Source organism: Arachis stenosperma, chromosome 8 (assembly GCF_014773155.1).
Source record: "Arachis stenosperma cultivar V10309 chromosome 8, arast.V10309.gnm1.PFL2, whole genome shotgun sequence".
NCBI classification, from domain to species: Eukaryota; Viridiplantae; Streptophyta; class Magnoliopsida; order Fabales; family Fabaceae; genus Arachis; species Arachis stenosperma.
The window spans coordinates 42,322,474-42,350,241 of record NC_080384.1 but is presented as its reverse complement, the minus strand read 5'-3'; the positions used below and the strand labels follow the sequence as shown (position 1 = coordinate 42,350,241).

Here is a 27,768-nt window from a genome sequence, read left to right as displayed (position 1 = left end):
TATATATAAGCACTCAGGAGTATACATATAACTGGCAATAGGATTAAGAATCTCCTACATACCAGAAAATCACAAAGACTATAGCTAGGGTACATCTCAGTATGTAAGGCAAAAATACAAGAGAGACAAAATGAAAATGAAAACAAAGAACTAACACATGTAAACAGGGCACTACAAGAAGCATATAAGATTATAATCATAAGAGAATTGAGAAATGAGAAGGATTCATGTCCTAAAAATAGAAAAAAGAAGTAGACACTCAATCCTAAAGGATGAAGATACAATGATACAAAACATGAGCTGAATAACACAGCTTGGAATTTATTTCCTATGTTACCTAGACAAGTTATTAGTAATTGCCTCTCAGAAAACGCCAAGGCCCTGTTCCGGTTCCCATCCTGCATATAAGGCATTTGACATATTGGTAAACAAAATTGAGAACATGGGATCATAAAATCTTTAAAGCAAAATTTGGCTTTTCTGGGAATGAGTTTGATTATTGTTTTTAAAATAGAAATGAGAAAGTATAGAGAATAAACTTTTAATTAGTAAATATTAGTTAATTATAGAATTTGTGTATAATTTAAAATTTAGGATTTATGATCTAAAATTTAAGATAAATAAAATAATTGAAATAATTATTTAATACTGGAGATCATTTTGATAAAAACACTAAAAATGTCTTTTTTTTTTTAAAAACATTTATATGTATCATGATATTATTGGACATCTTTATTAAACCAGTTAATAATTTATTTTTTTTAATAAACTAGAACAAAATCAATTTATTATAGCAACAATAATAAACCCAATTATCCACATTATAATTATTAGACCCGATTTGATCCGATCGATTTACACAATCTAAACCGAATCATGTTAAAACTTTTTGATAAAAAGACAAAGATATCCCTGATTTTTGTTAAAACAAAAAACAAAAAAAAACCTTTTTCCCACATTAGTTTATATAAATTGATCGGTTCGACCGAATTCTGATAACAATTGAGTTTATTGTTACTATTATAAAAAAAACTCGATTTTATTCTAATTTGTTAAAAAATTTAAAAATAAGCGGTTTAATAATAATACGACACATAAATATCTTTACGAAAAGACGTTTTACGCGTCTTTATGGGAGCATCCTCCTTTAATATTAGCCGAAAGAAATTGGTTTCTTAGCGTAACTCTTTTATTAATTAGTAAGGAAAAAAGTTTGTTACCTCCAAATACCGGCAAACATGCGAAGACCCATGTATATTGCCAATGCAATCCAGATGCCAACAAAACCATTGGCCCTAGAGAGGAGGAACAATGTGGCAATACTTGCTAGTGAAACCAAAACCTGAAAAACACAGAATATTATGTTTAGATAGAGATCTAACACCCTATAAATAAAGGCATTTCATTATGTGAACTCATAACTTACCAAGGAGTATGCAGAATAAGCAAAATCGGAAGCACCATAGTTCACACCATCAAATACAAAGGCTAATGAATTGATTGGTTGTGTGGCAGCAACAAACTGTTGGGGTAATAATATAATGAAATTAGCCACAAAATCATATAACGAAGCTTTACCAAATCCATTGATATGTATGTATGTATGTACCGGGATGCCAACTCTGATGAGATGGATAACAAGAAGACTTTTGGAGAAGACACCAGCTCCAAAGTACAATCCAACGCCAACAACAAGAGAGAGGGCCACTCCTAAAATAAAACTCATTTGAAGTGTCCTTGTTGCAGCAGCAGTTACTTTCTCGAAATTTTTCTCAGCAAAGCCACATGCTAGAATTGCCTGTCACCCCCCAACCAAACTTATTATTAGATACTCCTTTTAATTTTCTCTAAGTTTCTATAATAAGTAAATAATTGGCAGTACCTGTACAGCAACAGCTAAACCATCAGCTAGAAGGGAAGATGTCAACCAGACCTGAAGACAAGTTTGGAATGCAGCCATTGGAATTGGCCCTAATCTTGCTGCCAATGATGCAGCCAATGTCACACAGAATGTCACTGCTATTACTCTTGCCAATAGTAGACCTCCTATAATAATTCAATCAACATGAGCTAATAAATAACATTTTTCTAGTTTGATATGTACCTCACTTAAATATATCCAATTACTATTATGACATTAGAGATATAATTATTTACATATTTTTTTATTATTTTAAATTTTTCAAAAAAATGGTTATATAATATAATATCTAAATCTGTATAATCGAACTCAATTCTCTTTAGTCAATAATTTAATCATATGCTTTATTCATGTGGCCTTCACATGCAGTTGTTTTTATGTAAAATTAATCATTAAGAATCATTAAATGATAATTTAATCTAATTTATCAAATTATCTAATAATTCTCAATAATTAACTTCACAGCAAAATAACAACAAACGAGTTTCGATATTTTTCTAAAATATGATACCGTTTGAAGATTAAACGAGAAAAGAGAGTGAGATTTGTTCCCATACCATTTTTGAGAAACCTAAAAATCTGGAGATCCTTCATGCTTGGAGGCATAAGGTGCACTTTTCTCATTAATATCATCAAGAGAGCAAATGCCATTATGTACCTAAAGGGGTGATCAACATCATTTTCATAAGTTAAAGTTATACAAATAAATAACTAGTAAGTTTTTTCAAATTACAAAATCTAGACTTCTTACTGGGAAAGGACATGTGAAATGGCTGCACCTCTGATCCCCAATTTGCAGTAAAATATTAGTACTGGATCCATCGCTATATTCAGTGCATATCCCGAAACTAAATTCAACAACAAAAGCTTATATATGTTAGTGAAATTAAATTTCATTATTAAATGAAAAGTAAAATATAATAACATGTTTAATTAGGCAGAGTCAATTTTATCTTGAAAAATAAATTAATTATTGTCTTAAAACAATATAATGGATCAATTGAACCTACGAATGACATATAACGGAGTTGTTGTGTCTTTGAAACCTCTGAAGATTCCTTGCATGGCCAAAGATAGAAGCACTGCTGGAGCACCTAAGGCTCTCAGTCTCAAGTACTTCATTGCATAGCCTAGCATAGGAGACCCCTGCATAAATTACAAATAATAAAGAGATTAATTAAATACATACTAGGAATACATACACACCAACTAAGTGAAATAATTTTGTGTCTAATATGTGTTAGTCTTAATGATATTTAAAGACACTCGCTATATATTATGAAATATTTTATATTTTGAATAATTTCACTGGAATATTTTTAGAGTTTTAAATTTGACGTATACATTATGTGAAATGGTTCCAAATTTCATTTTATGTTGAAAAATATAAATGAAAAGAAATCGGTCTCACATTAGAAAAAAGATTTTATTTTTTTAAAAATCAATTAACTTTTGTCACTTTATATAAAATTTAAAATGAATTAAAACTAAATATTAGAACAATAAATCTCACATTTAATCTCAAATTACTATTTATTACATATAGTTATATAAATACTAAACTAATATCTTATATGACCCAAAATAAAATTAAACTGAAACCGACGACCATTGGAGATGCTTTTACATTCATATATAATTACTTAGATTTTTTTTATTAATTAAAAGATTCTCAAAACCCAAATTATTAAGGCCACCAATCGTATAAAGATATAAAAAATAATTAAATTATCCAAATTAATAGATAAAAAATTAGTAATTCTAACTAATATTAATTTAAATGACACTGAATTTCTTAAATCAATACAAAATAATTTTTTTTCAAAATCTCAATTTTACAATAAATTTAGTCAAGGAATTTAAAAATAAAATAATAATTATTAGACTAAAAATAGAACAATTAACAATAAAAATTAGTAGATTAAAATATAGATCTTAAAAAATAAAAAAATGAATTATAAATAAAAATTTAACTCTTAAAAAATTATTAAATTTACAAAATAAAAAATATTAAAATGATAATAAAATAAAAAACGAAAAACAATTAATAAAAAGATAAAACAATCTTTTAATAAAATTTTTGTTAAAAATTTAAATTTTAAACAAATTAAAAGATTGGTATGAAAGTTAAAGCAATAATTTCAAAAATATAGTAATACTTTTTAATAAAGATAATATTTTTAATTTATGTTAGATGTTAAAAATTTAATATATGATAATTTATTCAAATAGACAAGATCTAATATTTTTATTTAAAGATATTTTAAATGTTTTTGTCTGAGTTTCTGTCCATTAGTAAATATGTGGTATTAATAGAATTTGAAAATATCAATATAAGTATAAATTTCTTAGTAGTTTAAAATTTAGATTTGGTTTGATAAAATTTGTTGAAGAGGTGTTTGTGATTTTTAAAAGTATAAGTTTTTTGTTTTGTATTTAATAGATAAAATAGATCATATGCTTATACTTGCAGTTTTTAAAAGATAAAAGTACTTTTAAAAGTACCTAAGATAAAACTTTTTAAAAATAACTTGTATCTATCAAAATTTAAAAGTCTAATATAATCTCATATATTATAATTAATTTATTTCTAAATTTAATTTTTTTATTAATATCCATTACAGTATTTTTAAATTTTAAAAATTATTTTATTAAATATATTTGTTATTGATTGTATTTATTAAAAATTATTTTTAATTTAATTTATTATTTAAAAAAATCTTTTAAAAGCTTCAAGAAAACAAGTCAAATGCGTTGACTAATTGCACGTATCGAGTAATTAAAATATGGAAGACACTTACAGATTTGACTCCCATAGCACCTAATAAAGGTTTGGCTGCAAATACGAGAGTTGCAGCTTGAAGGAGTCCAAGAACTGTTCCAAAAAGTAGTGCTGTTGATGCTGAAGCAATGTGTCTTTTCGTTCTTCCACTTTTTGAAACACTCTTGCTTTTCTTACTTCTACCATCGCTAACCGAGGTAGACTTCCTTGCATTTGCAGTATTGTTATCTGGAAATTCAAAACGTTAGTGATTATCACTGCTATTTATACATAAAATATAGGTTGTAGAACAAATTAAAAATATTTTTAAATAAATTCACAAACATTAAGGACAAGATGCGTTCTTTATCCGTAAAGTATAAGAATACAAATACATAGTATACAAATAACATTTTTATAAAATTTTTAGTATAGCAAGTAATAAGGTTGGTGAATCCAGTAAAGCTGCAGAGAAGATTCTAGAAGAAGCTGACTCAGCTAGAAGTAGTTAAGGCAGTTAGACAGTTATAACTCTTTCTCTCTCTCTCTTATCTGTTGAGTCTGTTAGGAGGATAGTGCAATAATAGGTGTGATAGAAATGTGTATGAATGTCACACCTCTGCTCTCTCTCTCTCTGACCTCTTTCTTCTTTTATATATATATGTTCATAGAAATTTGAAATTCCGAAATATAAAGAAGGGGGGAGTAAAGAAAGTACCATCTCCATTATTATTTGTGACATTTTCTAAAGTGCAACCATCCCCATTATTTTCCAAGTTCTTAGGAACTGAATTCAAGTCAGCATCACCACTTGGAACCTCGTCGGGATTCTCATTGGGGGCACCTTTTTCTATGTCATCCTCATCATCATCAGGCATGATTTCATTGGACTTGGCCTTGATGGTATCCATGGCTGCTGCTTTGTTGTTATTGATTTTCTCAATGGTGTCTTCCTCAGCCACAAAGGAAGTTGTGATACTAACCAAAGGGAAAATGGTGATCCTTGAAGCTTGGTTGAACAAAGCTATAGAAACTCCTGCTGCAGCAAGTTCCACCGGTCCTACAAAAAACAAATAAGCAATGGAAATACCTTTTCTTAATAATTACACATATTCATTTTATGGGAGATTAATGATAGTATATAGAGAATAAAGTGTGTTTGTGTTTCTGTCAAAAAAGAATAAAGTATGAATGCAAGTTGTGCAGAGAATACAAAATGAAAAGATACTAACTCAAAAATCTTAAGACAATAAATTAATGTGTTTTTCATGTTATAAATTCTTCACTTTTTCTTATTTTCTTCGATGTAAGACTAATTTCATACACTACTCCATACACTTGCAACATTAACAAGTTCAAAGTTCAAATCATGAACCGGCATTGATATCATCGAAACTAAAGTTGCATCAAAAGGTGTTGTAATATTTTAAGGTATATATGGGTAGATACCTAAGTGGCCAATGAATGCTGTGTCTATGAGAGAAGCAATGGGATCAGCAGCAACAGCAAGTGCAGAGGGAAATGCAATCCCCAGAATCTCCTTTGCAAGAGAATCCATCTTGAAAATAAGCCTACATACACTCCCATCAATGCAATAATTCAGATCCATCATAATGTATTAATTAGTGAAGTAATAAAGAAAATCAAAGCTTATAAGATATACAAGTACATACCTTGCATCTTTGAAGAAAACTGAGAGAGGAAGTTTCCACTTATTGTTTGAAGTAACAATGGCATTGCTATTATTATCGTCCATATAATGTGTCTCTTGTTCCTAGAATCTTAATGAGATATAATTCAGAAAAGTGGATGCTTCCGATTCCTGCCAATAGAGAAGATTGCTTCAAATCGATCTCTCTCTAGCTACTATCTGCCAAAATTTTGTGTTAGAGGTGATTCAGTATTTATTTCATACCAAACAAAATAGAGAACAATAATAATAAGCATGTTATGATATTTAATAATAAAATATTACATATACCATGCAGGAAACAGAAGCTTTTTACTAATTTAACAGTGATGAAGGATCTATTTATAGAGCAACTATTTGAGTGAAGTGTCAAGTACCGAAGATTACTTTGAGTGGTCAAAAAGTAACAGAGAAATATTTAAAGAGAATAATAATAAAATATTATGTCATTTTCATTTATATTTGTTTACCATAATGCCTTCCTCAGATATGTATATCTCCCCAGATAGATGTGTCTACATGTTATAATAATTTGTAACACATCCCATAATAGTTGGTTCAATAGCTTATTTAATTCCTTTGTCTCTTATGCAAGAAAAATAAAACATGGGTCTACAGATGTAATTTTCACAAGAATATATATATATATATATATATATATATATATATATATATATATATATATATATATAAACTGTATTAGATATATATTAAGATCAGTTATTAATATAAAATATATTTTTTTAATAAATTAAAAATATACGATAATGCTAAAAAAGTTTAAACCAATTTTATTTAACATTTATTTATTGCAGAGTATATTAAATAAAATAAAAAATAGTAAATTTTGCCATTTTTTATTAATATTTTTTTCTTATCAAACACTTTTGAAAATATGTGTTTGTATATAATATATATGACTGATTTTAGTAGTTAATTTCAGTGTATAAATAATATTTTTTATATTCATATTAATATTAATAACCATATTAAATGTATACTAAAATTAACAATTAAATTTAGTTACTAGTATAAAATATATATTAAAATATAAAAATACACATTAAAAATAAATTAAATTATACATATATTTATACAAAAATACACGATAACTAATTTAGTAGCTGATTTTAGTATAAAAATAATATTTTTATATATAAATATATATTAGAGATATAATCATAATGTGTCTCCTCATATCAATTAATTTTTGAAAAAAATAATATTTTGACATGATATATATTAAAGCTTTTATAGCTAACAGATTTAGAGTTCGATTCTTATTAATTATTTTTTAAAAGATGAAAAGAAGTAGTTCGAGGCAAATTAAAAAAAAATTATATGCAAAAAAATTCATATAAATCCAAGATAGATTTTTGCGTGAAAAAACATACTAAAAATATAAATATTTATATATTTTTTCTATTAGATTAAAATTTTCAGAAATATATATATATATATATATATATATATATATATATATATATATATATTAGAACAATTTACGACAATCACAATGTCAAAAAAGATGGGTAGGCAAACATAAAAGATGGGACAAATATTGGTGATGCAAGAACCGTCCCCAGTAGTGTGTGTCCCTGATAGCTTCACTAATTACCCACAAAACCCATTTCAATTACTGCCAAACCAAGATGGCGTAGTATTAATTAATAAATATTAATTATTTGATTTTCTTGAAATCCGGCATCTAAATGAGGAAGCTTCTTTGATTTTCCATATGTGAAACCACATAATAAACTTCGTTCCCTTCAGTTACTGTTCACTAATTACACAGTACACACATTATAATCACCGACGTACGTTTCGTGTACATTTATTTTCTGTATTCAACAATGTATTGACAACAAATCAAAAGACAAATTTTAGGCTTAACTTCTCGATATGCATGGTTGGTTCAACTAGTCAACTAATTAAGTTCTGAAACTATATTATTATAACTGACTTAGATTAATTAATTCATTCTAAAAATTTAATTTTAAGAAAAGAGTAATGATAGTTAGTAACCAACTTTTTTTCTCAACATTAATTAACTTTTTTAAATTCTAAATTATAAATTCTATTTAAATTTTAAATTATAAAATTAATTATTTAATATTGATTAATAAAAATTAGTTTCTATACTTTCTCTTTTAATATATATATATATATATATATATATATATATATATATATATATATATATATATATGTCACACTCATAAATACTATAAAAATCATAATTTAATTTATAACAGACTGGAACTTATAACAAAAAATAATAAAATATATGTGATCCCCATTAGCGTGGAGAAGAGATGCTACTTAGAAACATCTCACAACATGACGAGAAGAAATAATAACAATAATTAGTTAGGAGTTCTTATATGTGATAGATTTTGGCCATGATTCTTATTTGTTCTTTGATATTTTTTTTTCACCTTGGGGGAAAACAAGTTGGCTCCTTAGTCCTTACTTTGAATATTACACTGGGGAAATTTAATCTTCGTACATCATAAATAATAATAAAAAGTAAGGAGTAGTAGTACTTTTTTTTTGTATACCATTTTTTTATTAATTTTATGCTAAATTTTTTTTTTATAGTCAATAAAAATCGAATTATAAAAATTTTGAGTAAACATTACGAATAAAGTATTTTATTGGCTAAATATTAGTAAAAAATATAAATTTTGATAATAATGTAACATTATTTTTTTTAATATATTAAATACAATTTTTATTAAATTAAACATTCATTTTCTCAAAATCTGCATTGCAAAGTGAACACGTGTCACAACAAGATTATAGCAATCAGCAAGAAGAAACTCAGATGCAAAATACGAATATGATACGTTAGTGTGACCTAAATAAACTAATGAATTAACTTATATTCTACGTAAAGAAGAGAAAAGAATGAAATAAACATACACAAAATATTGATGGAACACTATTATACAATGACATAAGTATTAATTAAGTTATATAAATAAATTACACATCAAAGTATATAAAAATGGTGAGAAATTCGTTTGTTTGGATTTTATATTCTAATATTTCTAAATTCTAAGAATAACCTACCTTTAAACATTAAGGCAATGAAAGAGAAGTTGAGCGTCCCATATAGTCATTTAACCCCCTAATAGTTGAGCGTCCCATGATACCACAGAAAAGCCAAACTAGTCTTACCACTGAATTGATGCATTGAATTAATTTTTGAGGAGTGTTAGACGCAGCCATTTTTATGATTTGTAGTTATTAAATAATTATTAATAATGATTTTAATGGTATGAGATTTTATTTAATGATATAAAATTATTCATTTTTATTTTATTAGTTATATGCTGACTAAATTTTTTTTTTATGACTATATATTGACTAAAATTTAATAAAATTGTTGGTTTTTGAACTTTTCCTTAATTTTTTATACTTTTGGTATTATCACGTTATTATCTTGCCCAACGGCATCGATATTCAAAAACATAATTAAAATACATTTAAGATATTATGAACAAAATTAAAACTCCTCACCTTTAATAACCTAGTATATAATTCGCATTAATTAAGCCACTGACTTCGGATCGTTCAAGAAAAAAGGAGATCCGAGATAAGATCAGAGAGTTCTATTAGCATTCATGCATGAGTGATGATGTACCATGACTAAGATTAGACTAACGTGCATATTTAGTATACATGTATCAAACTAACGAAAACGAACCTTTACTAGTGTTCATCGAATAATCGACTACTTATCAGAATGAGATTCATTCGCATATATACATATATATTTCTTACGTTGAATCTTGCGAATTCATTGCCTTCAGATGAAGATTAGCGATTAATTAAAGATCATCAGAGAATTTACTACATTCCCGATGGATTATTATTATTATTATTATTATTATTATTATTATTATTATTATTATTTGTCATAAAATTACTTCTCTTAAAAATTTAAGTTAATAAAAGAAATACATAAATAATTATATTTCTAATATATTTGCTCAAATAAAAACCTGTTTTAGGTTTGTTTAAATTTTTTGTATAGATATTTTTTTATTTTTTTATATATTTTTATCTTTTAAAAGATAATAAAGATTATTGAAACCTAGATCTATTATAAAAATTCTGATATCATATCATAAAATTATTTTTTCAAAATTTAAATTAATAAAAAAAATACATAAATAGTTATATCTCTAATATTATTATTATTACCATCATCATCACCATATTTTAGGCAATTTTATTTGAGTATTTGAAATTCTATTGGAGAATATACATAAAAAATATTAAAAATTTAATTTTTAGTTACTCAATATTAGTTAATTTTTTTATCTTAAAAATTTTTATTTTTATATGATTTAAAATTTATAATTTAGAATTTAAGGTTAAGAATGTATAATTTAGAATTTATAATTTAAGATAAATAAAATAATTTTAAATAATTTACTGATGTTAGCTGAAAAAAAATTGACTCACTAACATTATTTGTATTTAAAATTCGAGCTCAAAACCATTAGTAAAAGTAGGGATGTCAATGGGGCGGGGCGGGGGCGGGGGATGCTTCCCTACTCCCCGTCCCCGCCCCCAGAATTAATCCCCGTCCCCGCCCCATTCCCCGTCATGGGGGGATAATTGTCCCCATCCCCGTTCCCCGTATTCTCCGCGTTCCCCGCGGGGCCCCATTCCCCATCTCCCTGTGTTTAACATTCATATGGAAATTATAGTAAAAAATATCAAAAAAACAAAAAAACAAACTAAAAAATATTATTACAAACACACAAACATATCTTATCTAAGATTATAAGTCCAGAAATACAACATAGCAAATCATAGTCCATAAAATAAAATCTTAAAATGCAACTTCCATTATAAAGAAAGCAATAAAACAAAGTCTTTAACATCAAATATTCTTTCATTGTCGGCATAAAACTTCCAACAAACATCTCCATGTTCTCTGTTAAAACAATAGAGACAAATATGTTAACATACAGTGACGAGAATGGAAGCAAACACGCAGACGCAGAAGTGGAGAGGAGAAGGACGCCGTGCCTGAGGAGAGAGAACGACGCGGTGAAGCTGCTAGGGTGACGGCGCAAGAGTGGCCGGTGGCTAGCTGTGAGGGTTTTGAAGTTTGAACAAAGTGGAGAGTGAGTGAGTGACTGGAGTCTAGAGAGTTGGGGTTTGGATGGGAATAGAGAGTTAGAGAGGGCGCAGCAACAAAGGTGAGAAGGGAATATAGGGTTAAGGTTTTTTAATGGGTGAAATTACTAAAATACCCCCTATGTTAGAAATAAAGTAAGAGTATTTAAGTAAATTTAACAATTCGGGGAATTATCGGGGATGGGGCGGGGATCCCCGCTCGGGTCCCCGCGCTTGTCTCGGGGGAATTTTGCTCCCCATCCCCATCCCCACGGGGAAAATTTCCCACCATCGGGGCCCCATTTGGGGCGGTCCCCGCGGGGATCCCCACCTGCTGGGGATTTTTGACACCCCTAAGTAAAAGGAAGGAACATATCCTCTGTCACTGCTCTATTGATCATTTGTTTCTAACCAGCTATTCAGCGAGTCACCAAAACAAGTGTTGGATGGCTCATGGCTGAAATCTTTAACTATTTAAGTGTCTTTATTTGATATATATTAAATTTTTGAGAAGAGAAAATTTATCACAAAATATAATGGAAGTCACATCTAAACAATCCTATATATTATCACCTATTATTTAAGAGTATTTAGCTTCATCTATTGTTGTGTGTCCAGTAGAATTTTTTATTTATTTTGAAATTTAAAGGTTAGATTGATGTTTCAGGTATGTCTTTAACGGAGTTTTAAGTTGAGCATAGGCTAAGCATAGCAGATAAATAAGCTGTTACTTATCACACAAGCTAGAAATTCTGTTTTGGTGTTAAAACTGATTTACCAGAATTCAGTTAAGACAGTTAGTTCTATACCATGCAGCAATGCAAGTTGTGATGAGCCTATAACTAACTCGTGGTATATAAGATATGCGTGTAACACTGTCTGTCAGTTGATTGATGAATTTACACAACTAACCATCAACACTCATCAATATTCATCTATCATTTTGTGAACAGAGTAATAATTAAGAGAAAGAAAACAGAATCTTAATCTTGTGATATAATTTATGTTAGTGTCTCAGCCTCATATAACTAATTATAACATATTCACACCTAAGTTAACTGTTAACTAATTTTGTAACTAGTTTTAATTTATATGTTATCTTTACACTTCTTTCCTTTTCACATCTAGAACTTAGGCTTGTTCAAATTTTATCACTCTTCTATCCACTTATTCATAAATTATTATTTGAACCCGTTTAAATTAGCAGATTAAATATTCGAACCCAATCTTATATAAACACTTTATAAACTTCTAAACTTAAAGTTTGATTCATTTAATGGATGTTTGTCGAATAAGTGAATTGACCCTTATTTCTACATACTTTGTAGTTTTTTTTTAAACTCTCGTTTTAATATAAAAAATGAATTGACTCATAATTTTTTTCTATTGTTTTATGAAAAAACAAGTGGTTCTCTTTTCGTTCAAAAAAATGTAAATAGTAATTTTGGTGAAAAAAGTCCTTTATTTTTTTGTCAATTCAAGAGGTTTTGCCCAAAACATCCTAAATGATTTTTATATTTTGGATTGGAGGTTAGGTTACTTGTTTTTTTTTTATTACTTTTTTGGCTACACAATCATTTATAAAAGAAAAAGTGGATACTTGATTAACAAGAAAGGGAATAATTGAAAATTAGGACATTATATATCAACAATAGTCCTATCTACAAAGATAGGCTTGACAGCACTACTTACACACAACCATGTATTCAACTCGCTTAGCGAAGGAAAGAGGTTCAAACTGAGGTTTCTTTTTTGCTCAAGTTTTGAACCACCAAACCAGGCATGAATGTTGTTAAATATATAAAAAGAATATTTAATTAATATTATACTTGTGAAATACTAGAAATTTAGATGCATGTTGTTCATATTTTAAAATAAATTTATTAGGTCTTTTTAACGAATTGGGTAGAATAGACAAATTATTAAAATAGATAAAGAGTTATTTTTGTAGATAACAGTTCTGATAAAAAATTTTAAACCTATAAATATAATAAAATAAAATTTTATACATAAAAATAAAATTTAAACAAAACTTGAATTTTATTTTATCTTACTCATTATCACTATTCACTCCTATGCCCAAGAAAACCAAAGAAAATAATGTGAAATGTGAATGGAAAGAAAGAGAGTACTGCCCATAACACTTCACTCATAGAAAGTAAGGAAAAAGAAAAGAAAAGCAAAATACATGCAAGTAGAATAGAAAAGGAGAAGGAGCTGAGGTGAAAGGCGTGTTTACGTGCATCATCACAGCATGATACAAGTATTCAAATCTTAATTCTCCTTCTTTTTTCCACAATTTCTGTTCATGTATACATCATCTTTACAAAACATTATTCCATAAACGTTAAAATCAAATAATACCATTATAAGTTTTCTTTAAAAAACAGTTTTTTCCTTCTTTTCTAAGTAATATATATATATATATATATATATATATATATATATATATATATATATATTAAAATTAAATAATATCAGTGTAACTGTGTGAGTTTAAAAAAAGTTCACTATTTTATAATGTTTTTCGGGGGGTTCAGACCACAAAAAATTGCAATAGAATTTTCTTAATCTTTCTTTCTCCTATTAAATAATTTATCTAATATTTCAAAAATCAAAGACTAATTTATCAATTTTTTTTTTCCAAATAAGTTAATTTGTCTAAAATAAAAAGTTTTTAGGAATTAATTTAGAATATTAATTTATTATTATTATCATCATTATCAAGCCCTTTGATTGGTGTCTTATATTGGCACGCCCTATGATGGCACCATGACTTTGGCATATTTAGATTTTGTAGCTACGTTACGTTGTGTTATGAATAAGACGGGAGGAGTTTGTTGAGTGTGAGAGAGGAGATTCTCTGTGTGATGGCTCATAGTTTGCTGGGATGGGAGGCGGAAGTCACGGGTTTAGCATATTTAAAAAAGGAGACCACTTTATTAAAGACGTTAAATATGTCTTTTTTTTTTAAGATGTTTATATATATATATATATATATATATATGATATTATTATTGGACATTTTTATTAAGTTGATTAATAATTTATTTTTTAATAAATTAAAATAAAATCAGTTTATTATAGCAACAATAATAAATTTAATTGTCTGTATTATAATTATTAGACCCGATTTGATCTGATCAAATTATACAATCTAAATCGAATATTTTTAAATTTTTTGATAAAAAGATAAATATATTTTTAACTTTTTGTTTTGCATACAGTTAAATTTCTAAAAATTTAAAAATATAATTAAATTTTTTAAAAAATAAATTTATTGTTATTGTTATAAAAAAATTGATTTTATTCTAATTTGTTAAAAAATAACTGATTCATTAATACATTCAATAATAATGTGACACATAACATATTTACAAAGAGACGTTTTACACGTCTTTGTAAAAATATATCATTTAAAAAAAAAAGCGTTATTCCTGTATATTTTTTCTCTCTCCTATTCTAAAAAGTTTTAGAATCGAAGGTCAACAAGAAAATATAAAGTAATCAATTTATGCTTCTAACATGGTTAGAAGAATCAAGCTCGTGATTAAGCCAGTTAGAATACTGTCGATCCTTAGTTTAATTGTTGGATCACTCATTAATAATTATATAAAATTTATTTTATTATTTTCATGATAATAATTGTTTTTTTATTTTATTTTTATATTAAATTAAGTATTATTTTTAGATTTCAATAATTTATTAATTAATTTATTGTATACTTCTAGTATAACATAAATATAAAGTAACTGTTTCCAATTTTTTTAGTAAGAACAATTATTTAGGCTTTTTTTTATTTAAAAATAAAACAATTTGAGTTTTTTTTTTTAATTTTAAAAACACACTGATATATTAAAATATAATTTAAATTTTAATTAATAAAAACTTAATTATTTACATTTTTTAAAGAGTAAACTATCATTTCTACTCAAGAAAGTTTTAAATGCTGATAAATCTATCCATAAAAAAATAATTATAATTGTACCCATAAAACATAAATTTTGTATAACAAAATTATCCAAACACTGAAAAATCATCTAAAAAATTTAAATTACTCTTCTCTCTACCACTATTACCATCATCCCTTATCTCTGTCTCTAAATCTTCAATATCAATCTATCCCCTTTTTCATCAACCACTAATTCATTACCCTCATCTTTGTCGGTACCGCCAATCTCAACCACCACTCACTACTCACAGACGGTTCTAAAGTACCACTACCACATCACCGCTTCTTTCTCTTTACCACCACCATCATCGCATTATCTCATCTTCTTTGAATAATCTCCAATGAGTCCATCCTCTACCTCATCCTCAAGTTGGAGAACCGCCACAACCTCGGTCTCAGTCGACCTCAGCTCCAACATCAAGACGTCAAGATTCGAGTATAAACTGTAGATTCGGTGAGTGAGGATTTTGGTAAAGTAGGTGGCTACTTTGCGCATGGCTCCAACTTAAGACACCACCAAGAATCCGATCTGTTTTACGAGCGCCTCCACAAGAGGCAGGTTATTTTGGTGGTACTGCCTCCGCACATGCTATGAATGTGTGGATGAGTCAGATCCTATTCTCCTACGAATCAACCAGGACGAGTGGCTAAGTCGAAGAAGATGAGGCATTCTGGAGGACAAGGATTTCAAGTGCTTGATAGGGAATCGACAGTGGCAAGGATAGCAGTGTATATTGTCTTTCCTACGATGGATTTGATGTCGTAGTTGGAGGAGGAACTATCTTTGAAGGCCCTATCCACAAAAGTTGTGATGATGAAGGATTCAGCTTGGGGGAGGAAGGTAGCGGAGGAGGGGGGTGGTGACGATGACAACAGCGGCGGAGGCAGGAAAACTGACCAAACTTGAGAGCCTCTTCGCCGTAATGATCGTAAATCTAAAGCTTCTGAGGGTCTCTGAAAACATTTAGAGCGAGAGAGAGAGCGAGGGGGGGAGGAGGAGAGATGATGGTAGTAGTGGTGGAGAGAAGGGTAATTTAGAATTTTTAGATAATTTTTTTTGTTTGGATAATTTTGTTATACGAAACTCATGTTTCATGAGTACAATTATAATTTTTTATTCATGAATAAATTTGTTAGCGTTTAAAACTTTCGTAGATAGAAATAATAGTTTACTCTTTTTTAAATTTAGTCTATACAAGTATATAACTAAAAATAGTTTGTTCTTCTGAATTTTTTTTGTATCAGTAAATATATAATTAAAAATTTTAATAAACTATAAACATTTAATTACAGATTTTTAAAATATAAACATATTTATGAACTGGCTAAAAAATCACATAGGTATTCATATTAATTAAACCATAAATAAAATTTAAAAAATTATATTAATAAATTTATTTATAAATTTTTAAAATATTAGCATATTTATAAATTTGCTAAAAAAACTACATAGATTTAGTCCTTGTCATATTAAAAGAAGAAAAAAAATTATTCATACACCAAATACTCTTCATATCGATATTAAAATATAATTATTATTAATTAATTATGTACTTAAATTATTTTTAAGTTATAAAATAAAGAGAACGTATGTTTAGCTATTATAAAATAAGATAAAGTATCGTATATGTCTTTTTTTTAAATTTGATAAAAATTTTAAAAATACTTTTAAGTTTTATTTTATTTTAATTTTGTTCCTAAAATTTTTTATTTATATCAAATGTATCTCTGATATTTAAATTTTTTAAAATTTTAGAACTAATCCATTAATAATGCATGACAACTATATGTCTGATTTGCTTCTGTTAAAGATTATTTCTATAAAATTATTGCTAAATTGGTTTTAAATTTTTTTAAAAATTAACCGTTATGGGTATATTTGATGTAAACTGAAAATTTTTGGGATAAAATTGAAATAAAATAAAATTTAAGATAATTTCTAAAACTTTTAATACATTTTAAGAGAAAAAAAATACATTTTACTCAAAAAAATATTAACGTCAAAATGGTATTTATTATAAAGAATGTAAACATTGTGGAATTGAAAAAAAAAAGAAAAAAAAATTAAGATAAGAAGCCACAAATGTATGTAGTGCAAATCCAAATATGTGGATTTTTTTTTTTACATTATTCATGAAAACCTTTTGTGTTAAACGTTCAGAAATATATAAACATTATGTAAACCACATGTCATCGTTCAGCATTAATTATATATATAGTGGATGAGCACCATAATAAGCATTGTTTTAATTTAGATTTTTATTAAAAGCTTCCCCTCTTTAATTTAACAATCATTTTAAATTATAATGGTTTTTGTTTCTTGTTCTTTTGTCTTTTGTTTTTGCTTTTTTTTTTTCCTAAAAAAAAAAGAAAAAAACCTTAACTCTATAATATACAGTGTGCGTACGTGGATTCTCATTTTCTTGACAAGGGTGATAATGGATGAAGGTTTTAACTTTTAATAATACTAAAGTTGAAATAAGACAAAATTTTGACTGCACAATACAGTATATAAATATAAAAAGTAATTATGAATAATAGCATTTTGATAGATAATTACTAAGAAATCCAAGGATAAGATTACAATATATACCAAGTTACCGATGTCCATAGTTTGTTTGTACGCACTGAAATGAAAGAACGACAAATTGTAGTTCTGAGTACTAATATTAATACAGCATTTGTTGGCCACTAGGTCGCCACTATGAGCAATTAAAATCATTTCTTTTTTTCATGCTTGCATGCTTTTAATGATAGTGGAACATTTCTTGGTAAATTGAACTCACAAAGAATCTAGACACTACTAAATTAGTAAATTATCCTTCCAAATTCATACTATGTTAATAATTTTGAGTTAGTGTAATAGTTAATTCATTTATTTATTTAAATAAATATTAAAAATTTAAATTTTGTTTATATAAAAAAAAATTTGTTAGTCAATAATAAATTTTTAAATAAAATTTAGATTTATGATAAATTAGTTTTTAATTTTTAAATTTAAAAATACTGTAAAAAAAAGGTTCGTGCGGTGTCGCTTTTTTAATAGATAATGTTTATCTTTACTTTTTATTTTCTCTTTCAAAATGCACGTACTTTCTTTTTGGTTAATGAGACCATAAGTTTATTACAATATATTGATGTAAAAGTAAATAAAAGGTTTCGCCATCTATATATTGCTATACCTATCAGTTTCTACTAAGTTTGGTAATTATACTCTAGTAATGTTAAGAAGGCGCTAATTAAAATTATCTTATTCAATTTAATATTTATAATTTAATATATATATATTATGTATTTATTTTAATAGTAATTAATAAATATAAAATAAAACAAATTTAAATTAATTTGAATTGATTTCAACTGTCTTCTAAATATCTTTTTGTATACCCGACTAATAAAGAAGAAAAAATCTTCGGAAGTTGAATAATCTAGTCTCTTTTCATATTTTAAGTCTATACTTTCCACTAATAATTGTATAAGTTATTGAACGCACGTACCATCAGTGGAAAAGATGGTAAAACATTACTCTTTGTATACGAGCGAATTGCATATTCGTTCCTACCAAACTTCTTACGCTTTTAATAATTAGAATCTATCATCTAGCAATTATTCATAGAAAAATTTAAAAAGTATGTTATAAAAGTTATCAATAATATTGTCATTAAGTGCGAACTGACGTAGTGAAAAACTTTAAATGATCTTATACAAAAAACAGTTGCAAAATGATCGGAAGACAAAACCTTTTATTTGTGAAATAGTTGTTGTGATTTCCGGAGTGTGATTTTTATGTTTATTTCTGGTGTTAATTAATTTAGCCCAACTAAGGAAGTTTTGAAAGGAAATAGAATATCACGAAAAGTTTATGAAACAGAGTAATTTCTAAATTCTAAATATCAGTTTGAGCAAGCAAGGATTGGATCTAATTAAAGATGAACAACAAAGGCAAAACAAATTAATTTTTCAATCTTTTCCACGAAAATGTAACAAACATGTTATTAGAGATATAATCATTCATGTACATAACATGTGTATAAAAGAATGTGTTACAGATAAAACTATTATGTATCTCTTTCTATCAGCTTAAATTTTTAAGAGGAATAATTTTATGATCCGCATAATTATGTTTAAAAAAGGAAGAGTAAGAAATTGGCATTGCTATACAAAGAGAAAGATTTGATAACATACCTTAAATGATGCTGCCTCTGTTTAGTTTGATCGTTGAGCTGTGTGTGGTAGTGAAGGCAAGTTGGTGATCAGAAACGAACTCAGTCAGCTCTTGAATTGCTTGTTCTTGCTCGCTCACTCACTCACCCTCTCACAGTCACAGATAGGTTCACAGATCAGAGAGACTCTATCTCCTGCTTTTGCATGAAAAAACTAAGCTACACTACTCCCCTTTTATAAGTACCTTTTGTCCATTCAGACAGCATATTTAAAGTATAATATTTTTTTAGGATGTGTTTGGAATACAATGAAATAAGAATGGATTTATTTCGAAATCAAATTCTTTATTTAGAATGGATTTTTATGATTTTATATTATAACTAAACTGAAATCATTTCATTTTTTTTTATAGAATTGTGTTGCAACTGAAATAATTTGACGTGTTAAAAGTACAAAAAATTATTTTTATTCTTTTTGTAGAGATTCGATGATGGCCCGACAGGAATTATTGGTGATTGAAAAAAAAATGCATGGTATTAATCAAATGACCATACACATCACTGTACAAAAAAATGTTAACTACCATCAATTTTACTATTAGATTCAGTGTCGAACATTATCGTCGATTTTACCGGCGCGCGAATTTTGCGACAGTTGCAATACTAAATTCGTCATTCAAGAGACATTATCGTTGGATTTATATTTCTAACCCTAAATTGACGGTAACAAATGGTACGAAAATAAATTTAGTTGGTGCACATTTCACCGTTCAATTTAAGGTCGATAGAATCCAACGATAAAATAAATCCTAAATTCGAATTTGCGAACCTTTTCTCCCATTTTTGTAACATCATCAACATCACTTCTTTCTTATTTCTCTTTCTCTACTCTCGCTGTTAGCCCCACTATCCCCACAATTTCCTGCTGTTTCGCCGTTGCCGGGCGCTTCCCATGGCTCCAACAATCGTCATTGTTGAGGAGCGTTCACTGGGAGCTTGTTTCTCTCTTGCAAGTTGCTGCTTTCGTCATTTGCTACTGTCATCGCTTGCCGCCGTCAATTGCAGCGCTAACCTTCCTCCTTCATCTAGGTATGTCTTTTTCCCTTCCTTCTTCCATTTTTTTTTTACATTATTGGCATTTATTAAATCCTAACCCTACACTATCCCTGTGTCCACCGCTACTGCCACCATGCTGAAAAAATCTTCCGCGCCGCTACTGTCTCGAAGTAAGAGAGTTATATAAAATTGTAATATATGATAAATTTATAGTACTTAGTTTAGAGTAATTAGTTTTATAATTAGTTTAGAGTATTATATAATTTTTATTTCTAATTAAGACATATAATTTTAATTCTCATTTATAAAATATATATTGGGAAATTATGATATATGGTTAATTAGCTATGTTTAGAGTAATTAGAATATAAATTATATTAGGTTAAGATTTAACACAATTATGATTTAATTAAATTATATTGGGTTTGGATTTAAATTATGTTAAGCTGGTTAATTAAGTTAGATTATAACTAATTAGGATAATTAGTTAGATAAATTCGTTTAGGATTTATTTTAGGGTTGAAGTTAGACTAATTTAGACTTGAATTTATGTTAATTAAATTAACTTTACTATTAACTAAGATTTTTGGATTAGATTAATTAATTTATAAATATACTTAATTTTTATATATTTCACTAATTTTATTTCTATCTTAGAATTTTTTGTTTGTTTGAACGTCGTGTAGTTTTAATCGTGGGTTTGTTCGAGTTGATATATGCATGGGTTGTTCGTGCAATATTCAGGTTGATTTTCTATCTCTCTAAGCGTTCTATATTGTTTAAGTTTTATACTGGACTTACTTTTGGGATAGAGTTTTAGGACGAAGGTGAAAACAGGTTATCTAGTAGTGTCTTCTCGAAACTCTTATTTGCTGAAAAATTCTGGAGTAATAAGAAATTGCACATTAAAATAGCTATGATTTGATGTTTTATTGAATGTGTGTTTGTTTTAATTTATGCCTGCAACTATTTTTCTGTAAAAATTGATAAATTTTATTGGTGAAAGTATCTGAATTAAGGGGGAAAGTCTACTGAATTTTTGTTAAAATGATTTAAAAACATGTTTGATTTGTGAGAAAATAAAAATTATATTTGGTAGATGATTCTAATTATAGAAGCAACTTTGCCGAAATAAGAATAAAAAATTTAATAAGTTATATTGTTGGTTGTATTCTAGGTTGTTTGCTGTAAAATGTTTTCAAGTTACCATTTGTGGATGTATGATAGGGATAACAATCAACTGAGAGGGACAGGGTTAAAACCTGAGTTCTTTTAGGGAGTTGATCAGTTTGTTGCATATATCTTCAACATGAAACCACTTAGGTCTCAAGGAGTATCTAAGTGTCCATGCTATAAGTGTCGACTAATTAAATGGTTACGATCTTCAGATATAATCATTCACCTTTACCGTAATGGGTTCTAGGATGATTATTGGGTATGGACTAAACTCGAAGAAGTTGATGAGAAGGAAATTAATCAGTCTGCACTGAATTCCAATAGGTATGAGGGTCAATCAAGGAGGGTTCAGGTGGTTAGAGAACTGAACATGGAAAAGGTGAATTGGGAGAGTAACCAAGAGAGATACAACGAGATGGTATTTGATGCAATCGATGCTAATGATATGAAAGATGTTGAACAAGAGACTAACTCAAAGGCAAAGAGATTTTATGATTTATTAGAATATGCCGCACAACCGTTGTTTGAGGGGTGTGTTCACTCGAAATAGTTTGCATGTGTTAGAATGATGAGTATTAAATCTAAGTCAAATCACACCGAAAAGTCTTTTGATAAGTGGGCTATCCTTTGTAACGAATTATACTAGTCCAAACTATTGGTGTCCCCCGAAGCCATTATGAGGCAAAGAAGCTAACTTCAAAATTAGGTCTAAATTCGGTTAAAATGGATTGTTGTTTGAATAGTTGTATGCTATATTATAAGGAAGATGTAGATCTCACTGCTTGTAAATTTTGTGATGTATCGAGGTATCAAGTATAGAGAGAACAGATTGGTAAATGGAGTTTAAAAAGTCCCAAACAAAAAGATGCACTACTTACCCTAATTCTTAGGCTAAAAAGATTTATGCATGGATGAGTTAGACCCCTCACATGAATTGGCATAGTACTAACAAGAAAAAAGATGGTTTTATGATGAACCCGTCACACAGAGAGGCTTGGAAGTACTTTGATGGGTTCTACTTTACATTTGTGAGCGAGCCTAGAAATGTTAGATTAGCTTTGTGGGGTCTACTTTACATCTGACGAAGTTTGTACCGAATTCTAATTTTAGTAACGCATACTCTTGTAGGCCTGTTGTGGTAACTCTTTATAACCTACCTCTTGAAATGTACATGAAAGAGTCATATATATTCTTAACTTATGTCATACCTAGTCCAATCAATCCAAAGAAAAAAAATTGATGTCTTCTTCCAACTCTTGATGGATGAATTAAATGAGTTGTGGATTGATGTGTAGAGACATATGATATTTCAACTAAAACAAATTTCTAAATACATGATGCATTGATGTGAACCATCAATAACTTTTCTGTATACGACATATTGTCGGGATAGTCCACTCAGGGCATAATGTCGTGTCCCATTTATATAGAGGATACTAAAGTCATTTTGGCTGAAGAATAAGAGTAAGAATTCGTAGTTCAATTGTCATTAAAAATTCCTCGAGTTTGATCATCCTTTTTGGCACAACAAGGACTCTTTTAGGTCACCCGTCAGGTTGGGTGGTTTAGAAATGTGGCATCTGGTCAGTAGTATTCTTAGGATCGTCGATAATGAGGCAGGGTTGAGACTTTTGGGATATAACAGAGAGCATACTAAAAAAACGTATTTGATAATATCATGTACACAACAATGAACGATAAACGAACCAAGGGTAACAATAAGGTTATGTTATACTTGGTGGATATTTGGAGGCGGCCAAATATGAACTTAAAAGAGACTTGACAACAATCGGTGGGCTAAACTAAAGGTTGTATTTTCTCCAACGAAGGATTAGAGATAAAATATTTGTAGGTGGATACGAGTTTGAGGTTTTCTGATAGTTATGTCTCTAAATTGGGTAGATGTGTAAACATCTCATAGGATAATTTTACTGGGTTGAAGAGTCATGATTGTCATATATTTATGGAGTCATTGCTTTTTGTTGTATTTAGAGAACTTCCTACCAACATCTAGAAACACTTCATAGAAATAAGTGAGTTTTTTAGGGAGTTATGTACTACAAAACTTAGGATTGATTATCTCACTATCATGGAGAAGAATATTTTCATCATACTTTGTAAGTTAGAGAGGATATTCCCTCCAAGATTTTTTGGTGTGATGGAATACCTAGCAATCCACATGCCATACGAAGCAAGAGTGTGTCGGCCGGTCCAATTTTGGGTCATTCAAGTGAACTATGAAGAACAGAACTCGGATTGAGGGTATAATCTGCGAAGCATTCTTAACTAAAGAAACATTCGTATTTTTCTCCTTCTATTTTGAGTCTTATGTTGAGTCATGGAGAACAAGAGTTGGAAAGAACAATGAGAAGGGATAATCCTCGTCAAGTGCACCAACCTATCCAACTTTGTTTTAGAAGGAGTTGTAATGGGCGTGGGTAGTAAATATTGATTAGAGAAGAAGAAAATTGATGCCGCACATCTGCATGTGTTTCTTAACTGCGACTAGATTTTATCCTATGTGACATGAGTTTTTCAAGTTTTCATCAATATTTCAATTAGTAAGATAACTTCTTCATCTAATTAAAACTTCAATAATGTGGAATTTTTCTTATTTATGCTATTGCATCCTAGTTTATTCCAAGAAATAGATCCTGATATATCACTTAATGAATTTTCACATTGGTTCAAAGAATACGTCTGAGTGAATCTAATTGGCATAATAAAATGAGAACTTGTTGCACTTAGTTAGAGCAGAATGAATAAGGACACAAGCTTTCTAATCTATAGTGTTAATGGATATAGGTTTCATTCTTTACAATAGTCAGTGAAAAAAAAAACATATAACACGAGAGTCTAGTCCATGGGAATGCAGGAAGTGGCCATTTTGATTAGTATCGTGTGTTGCACAAGGTGTGTGTTTAAATGTAAATGGTATAATCCAAGTCCGTGACTAGAAACACAAAAGCACAAGGACTACAATATCACTGAAGTAAATGTGACCGGAAAATATAGACATTATGATCCTTTTATTCTACTTCAAAATACATGATAATTATACTATTTGTCATGTCCAAGGTCATGCAAGTCTAGTTGGGTGTTTGTCCTTAAGACTAAGCCAAGAGGCCGTGTCGAGTCTGATAGGACAGAGGATAAAGAATCTCACTAAATTAACGACCCAACTCTTTTAAAGATAGTGGTTGATACTGGTGATCCGATCACTCTTAGGTCAGTTGTTATGGATGATAACATCATTGACCTTAGGGTAGCAATGACATGCTACCAATTGATGGAGACAATGATCAAGAAAAAGAGTGGGTGGATGGAGAGTTGGAGATAAAGAAGAGAAAAATGAGTTCGATGATAAGGAAGTTATCTCGAAAAAGGAGAATGAACCAAAAGAAGAAGAAGAAGAATCCGAATATGGGTAACTTAAGTATAGTTTAACTACCTTATAATATGTTCAAATTTTAATTAGCTTATTATATAATTACATTGCACGCAAGCAACATAACTATTTTTCATTATTGTTTCAGGGAGACAGGACGACAGGCAGAAGTGGCCTGAGTTGGCCTCGTGGTAAGGGTAGAGAGAGGGTGACTACTGATATCCATGGAATTTTTTAGTCATCACTCTCTATTTCGACTACCCCTGGGACGTCATAGGATCCGGGACAGGCACCGATACCACCACCTAGACCGTCGCTTCAATAGGACTGCGAGATGACGACGATGATGACTATCATGACCCATAGTGATTAGAATTTATTTTGCTTTGTTTTACAGTATTTTATTTCTTTAAATTTTTATTCTGTACACTTAATATTTTACAATACATAGCTGACAATTTTTATTAAAATTACTACTTGAATTTTTATTGTTTTATATTTGGTTCTAACAATTTAGCACATTAATTGCTTATTTTTGGAGAATTTAGAATTGTTTATGTTGTTGTTGATGTTCTTATGTGTGAAGGGGTAATATATTTTTGTGTTGTTAGGTATGTTTTTTAAATGAATTAATTTTAATGTTGTTTTCAAAGTTAATCTAAATATGATCAAATCAATTTATAGTAAGATTAATTCATAAATAAAAAAATTTTGTGAATTATATATTACATGGTAATACGATGAGGACTACTATTGAGGTTTGGATGTATTTTATTTTTATTTTTGTTAATATATTTTGTTTATTTTTGGATTGTATTTAATATATTGTTTTGTTATTTGAGTATATTTTGGATGCTATATTATTATTATTATTATTATTATTATTATTATTATTATTATTATTATTATTATTGATATAACAAGTTTAAATTAAAAAATTAAAAAGAAATTCTTTTTTATTGATCTTGGTTGTAGATAATATTAATAAATAAAATTATTGATGCATAGGTTTTATCAATAATATGAAGTGTTGGTATTAGTAATTATTATTATAGATTAGACGATCATAAAGTGTCAATAAATTTCTAAAAAAATTATTAGTTGAGATATATCCGATAGATATTTCAAAAAGGCTCTACAACCAAGCATTTTCACTAACCAAATCCAACTAAGTTATTTTAACTTAAATAACATCTACATGCCAGTAATCCTAACTAACTACTTTTCTAACGTTTTCTTCTTGCAGTCCTGTTTTTTTCGTGATTTCATTGCTAATGTATCGCTCTTTGCGTTCTCATGTTATTTCTCTTCTTCTTTGCTTTCTCATATTTTTTGCTTTTCTTTTTTGTGTTATCATTTTCGATCGTTGTTTCATTTTTGAAATCAAACATTGATAGCAAACAATGTATGATGCAAGTTCGAGTGCGTTGAAGTGAGTTTGATGATGCAAATTCGGTTACGTTGAATCAGGGCGAGATGGATGATTTTTTTCAATCGAATGTAGTCGACGATGTTTGATTGGGAGAATAACTGTAGTTATGAATATGATTAATTATTTGAATTTGATTAAGAAAATCATTGTTGATGGTTAAGAATTTGAATTTGATTGAAATCTATGAGTTTTGATAAGTTTATTTTTGTTATGGATTGGTTTGTGAAAATCAGTGTTACTGATTTGGTGTTTTGTATAGATTTCGGTGTTAAATGGAATTAGTGATTGTGTGTTTAGTTTTATGTGATTTTCATTTATTAATGAGTTAATAAAATTCTTTAATTTTAAATGTGAATAATCTCACTGTTGTTTTGAGTTAATAATGATGTTGTATTGTCCATTTTTCTATGTTATTGCCAAAGGATTAAGGATTTTAATGTTTTTGAAATCTGATTTTTATATTGTTTTGAATTTGATTGTGAAAATAAGTTTATATTTATGATATTTTGGTGTTTTCAAATATGAATAATGGTGTCGCTGTTGTTTTGAGTTAATAATAGTATTGTATTGATCAGTTTTTTGTGTTATTGTAATTTGATGTTGATGAGCAATTTGTGCCAGAGGTTGGGATGGCTTTTAACACACTTGAAAGAGTTGAAAAAAATTACAAAAATTATGCTAAAGTTGCAGGTTTTGCTACCAAAATATGGAATACAAATAGGAAGAAAAAAAAATAAAAAATCAATTAATTACATGTAACAGAGAAGAAAAATGAAAATTCAACATATCTCCTACTGAGAAGGCAAACTCGCCAGCTGGATTAAATTGTCCTGCAAGAATTTATATACATATATTGAAGGAGACTGGTATTTAGATTATTTCCAAGGTTGTTTTGAATTATTTACATGCATGATGTCCAAATGAAGCTGAGATGATTAAACAACATTGGCAGCTAAGCATGTTTGACCTTCGCACAATTCAAAATAACAATGAAGCTGATATTAGGCTAAGTAACACATATCAATCCTTTTTTGCAGCAGCAAAAGGTCATCGTGAACTAAGATTTATTAAAAAAAGATGTTAGAAATTA

The 27,768-nt window shown here is 28.3% G+C and overlaps 1 protein-coding gene across 1 annotated transcript; it reads right to left on the bottom strand.

Annotated features, from left to right (window-relative positions):
* Positions 1-166: 166 nt before the first annotated feature.
* LOC130944678 (protein DETOXIFICATION 43-like) lies at positions 167-19,843 on the bottom strand. The gene is made up of 13 exons (XM_057873123.1): positions 19,649-19,843; positions 6,356-6,552; positions 6,132-6,253; positions 5,401-5,742; positions 4,723-4,931; positions 2,932-3,067; positions 2,673-2,769; positions 2,479-2,579; positions 1,883-2,046; positions 1,610-1,798; positions 1,427-1,522; positions 1,221-1,342; positions 167-398 (listed from the first exon to the last, which is right to left on the bottom strand). The coding sequence occupies exons 2-13, from the start codon at positions 6,436-6,438 to the stop codon at positions 350-352; spliced, it is 1,710 nt and encodes a 569-aa protein (XP_057729106.1). The 5' UTR covers positions 6,439-6,552; positions 19,649-19,843; the 3' UTR covers positions 167-349.
* Between the last annotated feature and the right edge of the window lie 7,925 nt (positions 19,844-27,768).

Coding starts and splice junctions, on each gene's coding strand:
- LOC130944678 (XM_057873123.1), bottom strand. CDS start 6,438: ATGGACGATAATAATAGCAATGCCATTGTTACTTCAAACAATAAGTGG. Junction 5,743..6,131: donor AGCATTCATTGGCCACTTAG/GTATCTACCCAT, acceptor TGTTTTTTGTAG/GACCGGTGGAACTTGCTGCA. Junction 399..1,220: donor ATGTTTGCCGGTATTTGGAG/GTAACAAACTTT, acceptor CCTTATATGCAG/GATGGGAACCGGAACAGGGC.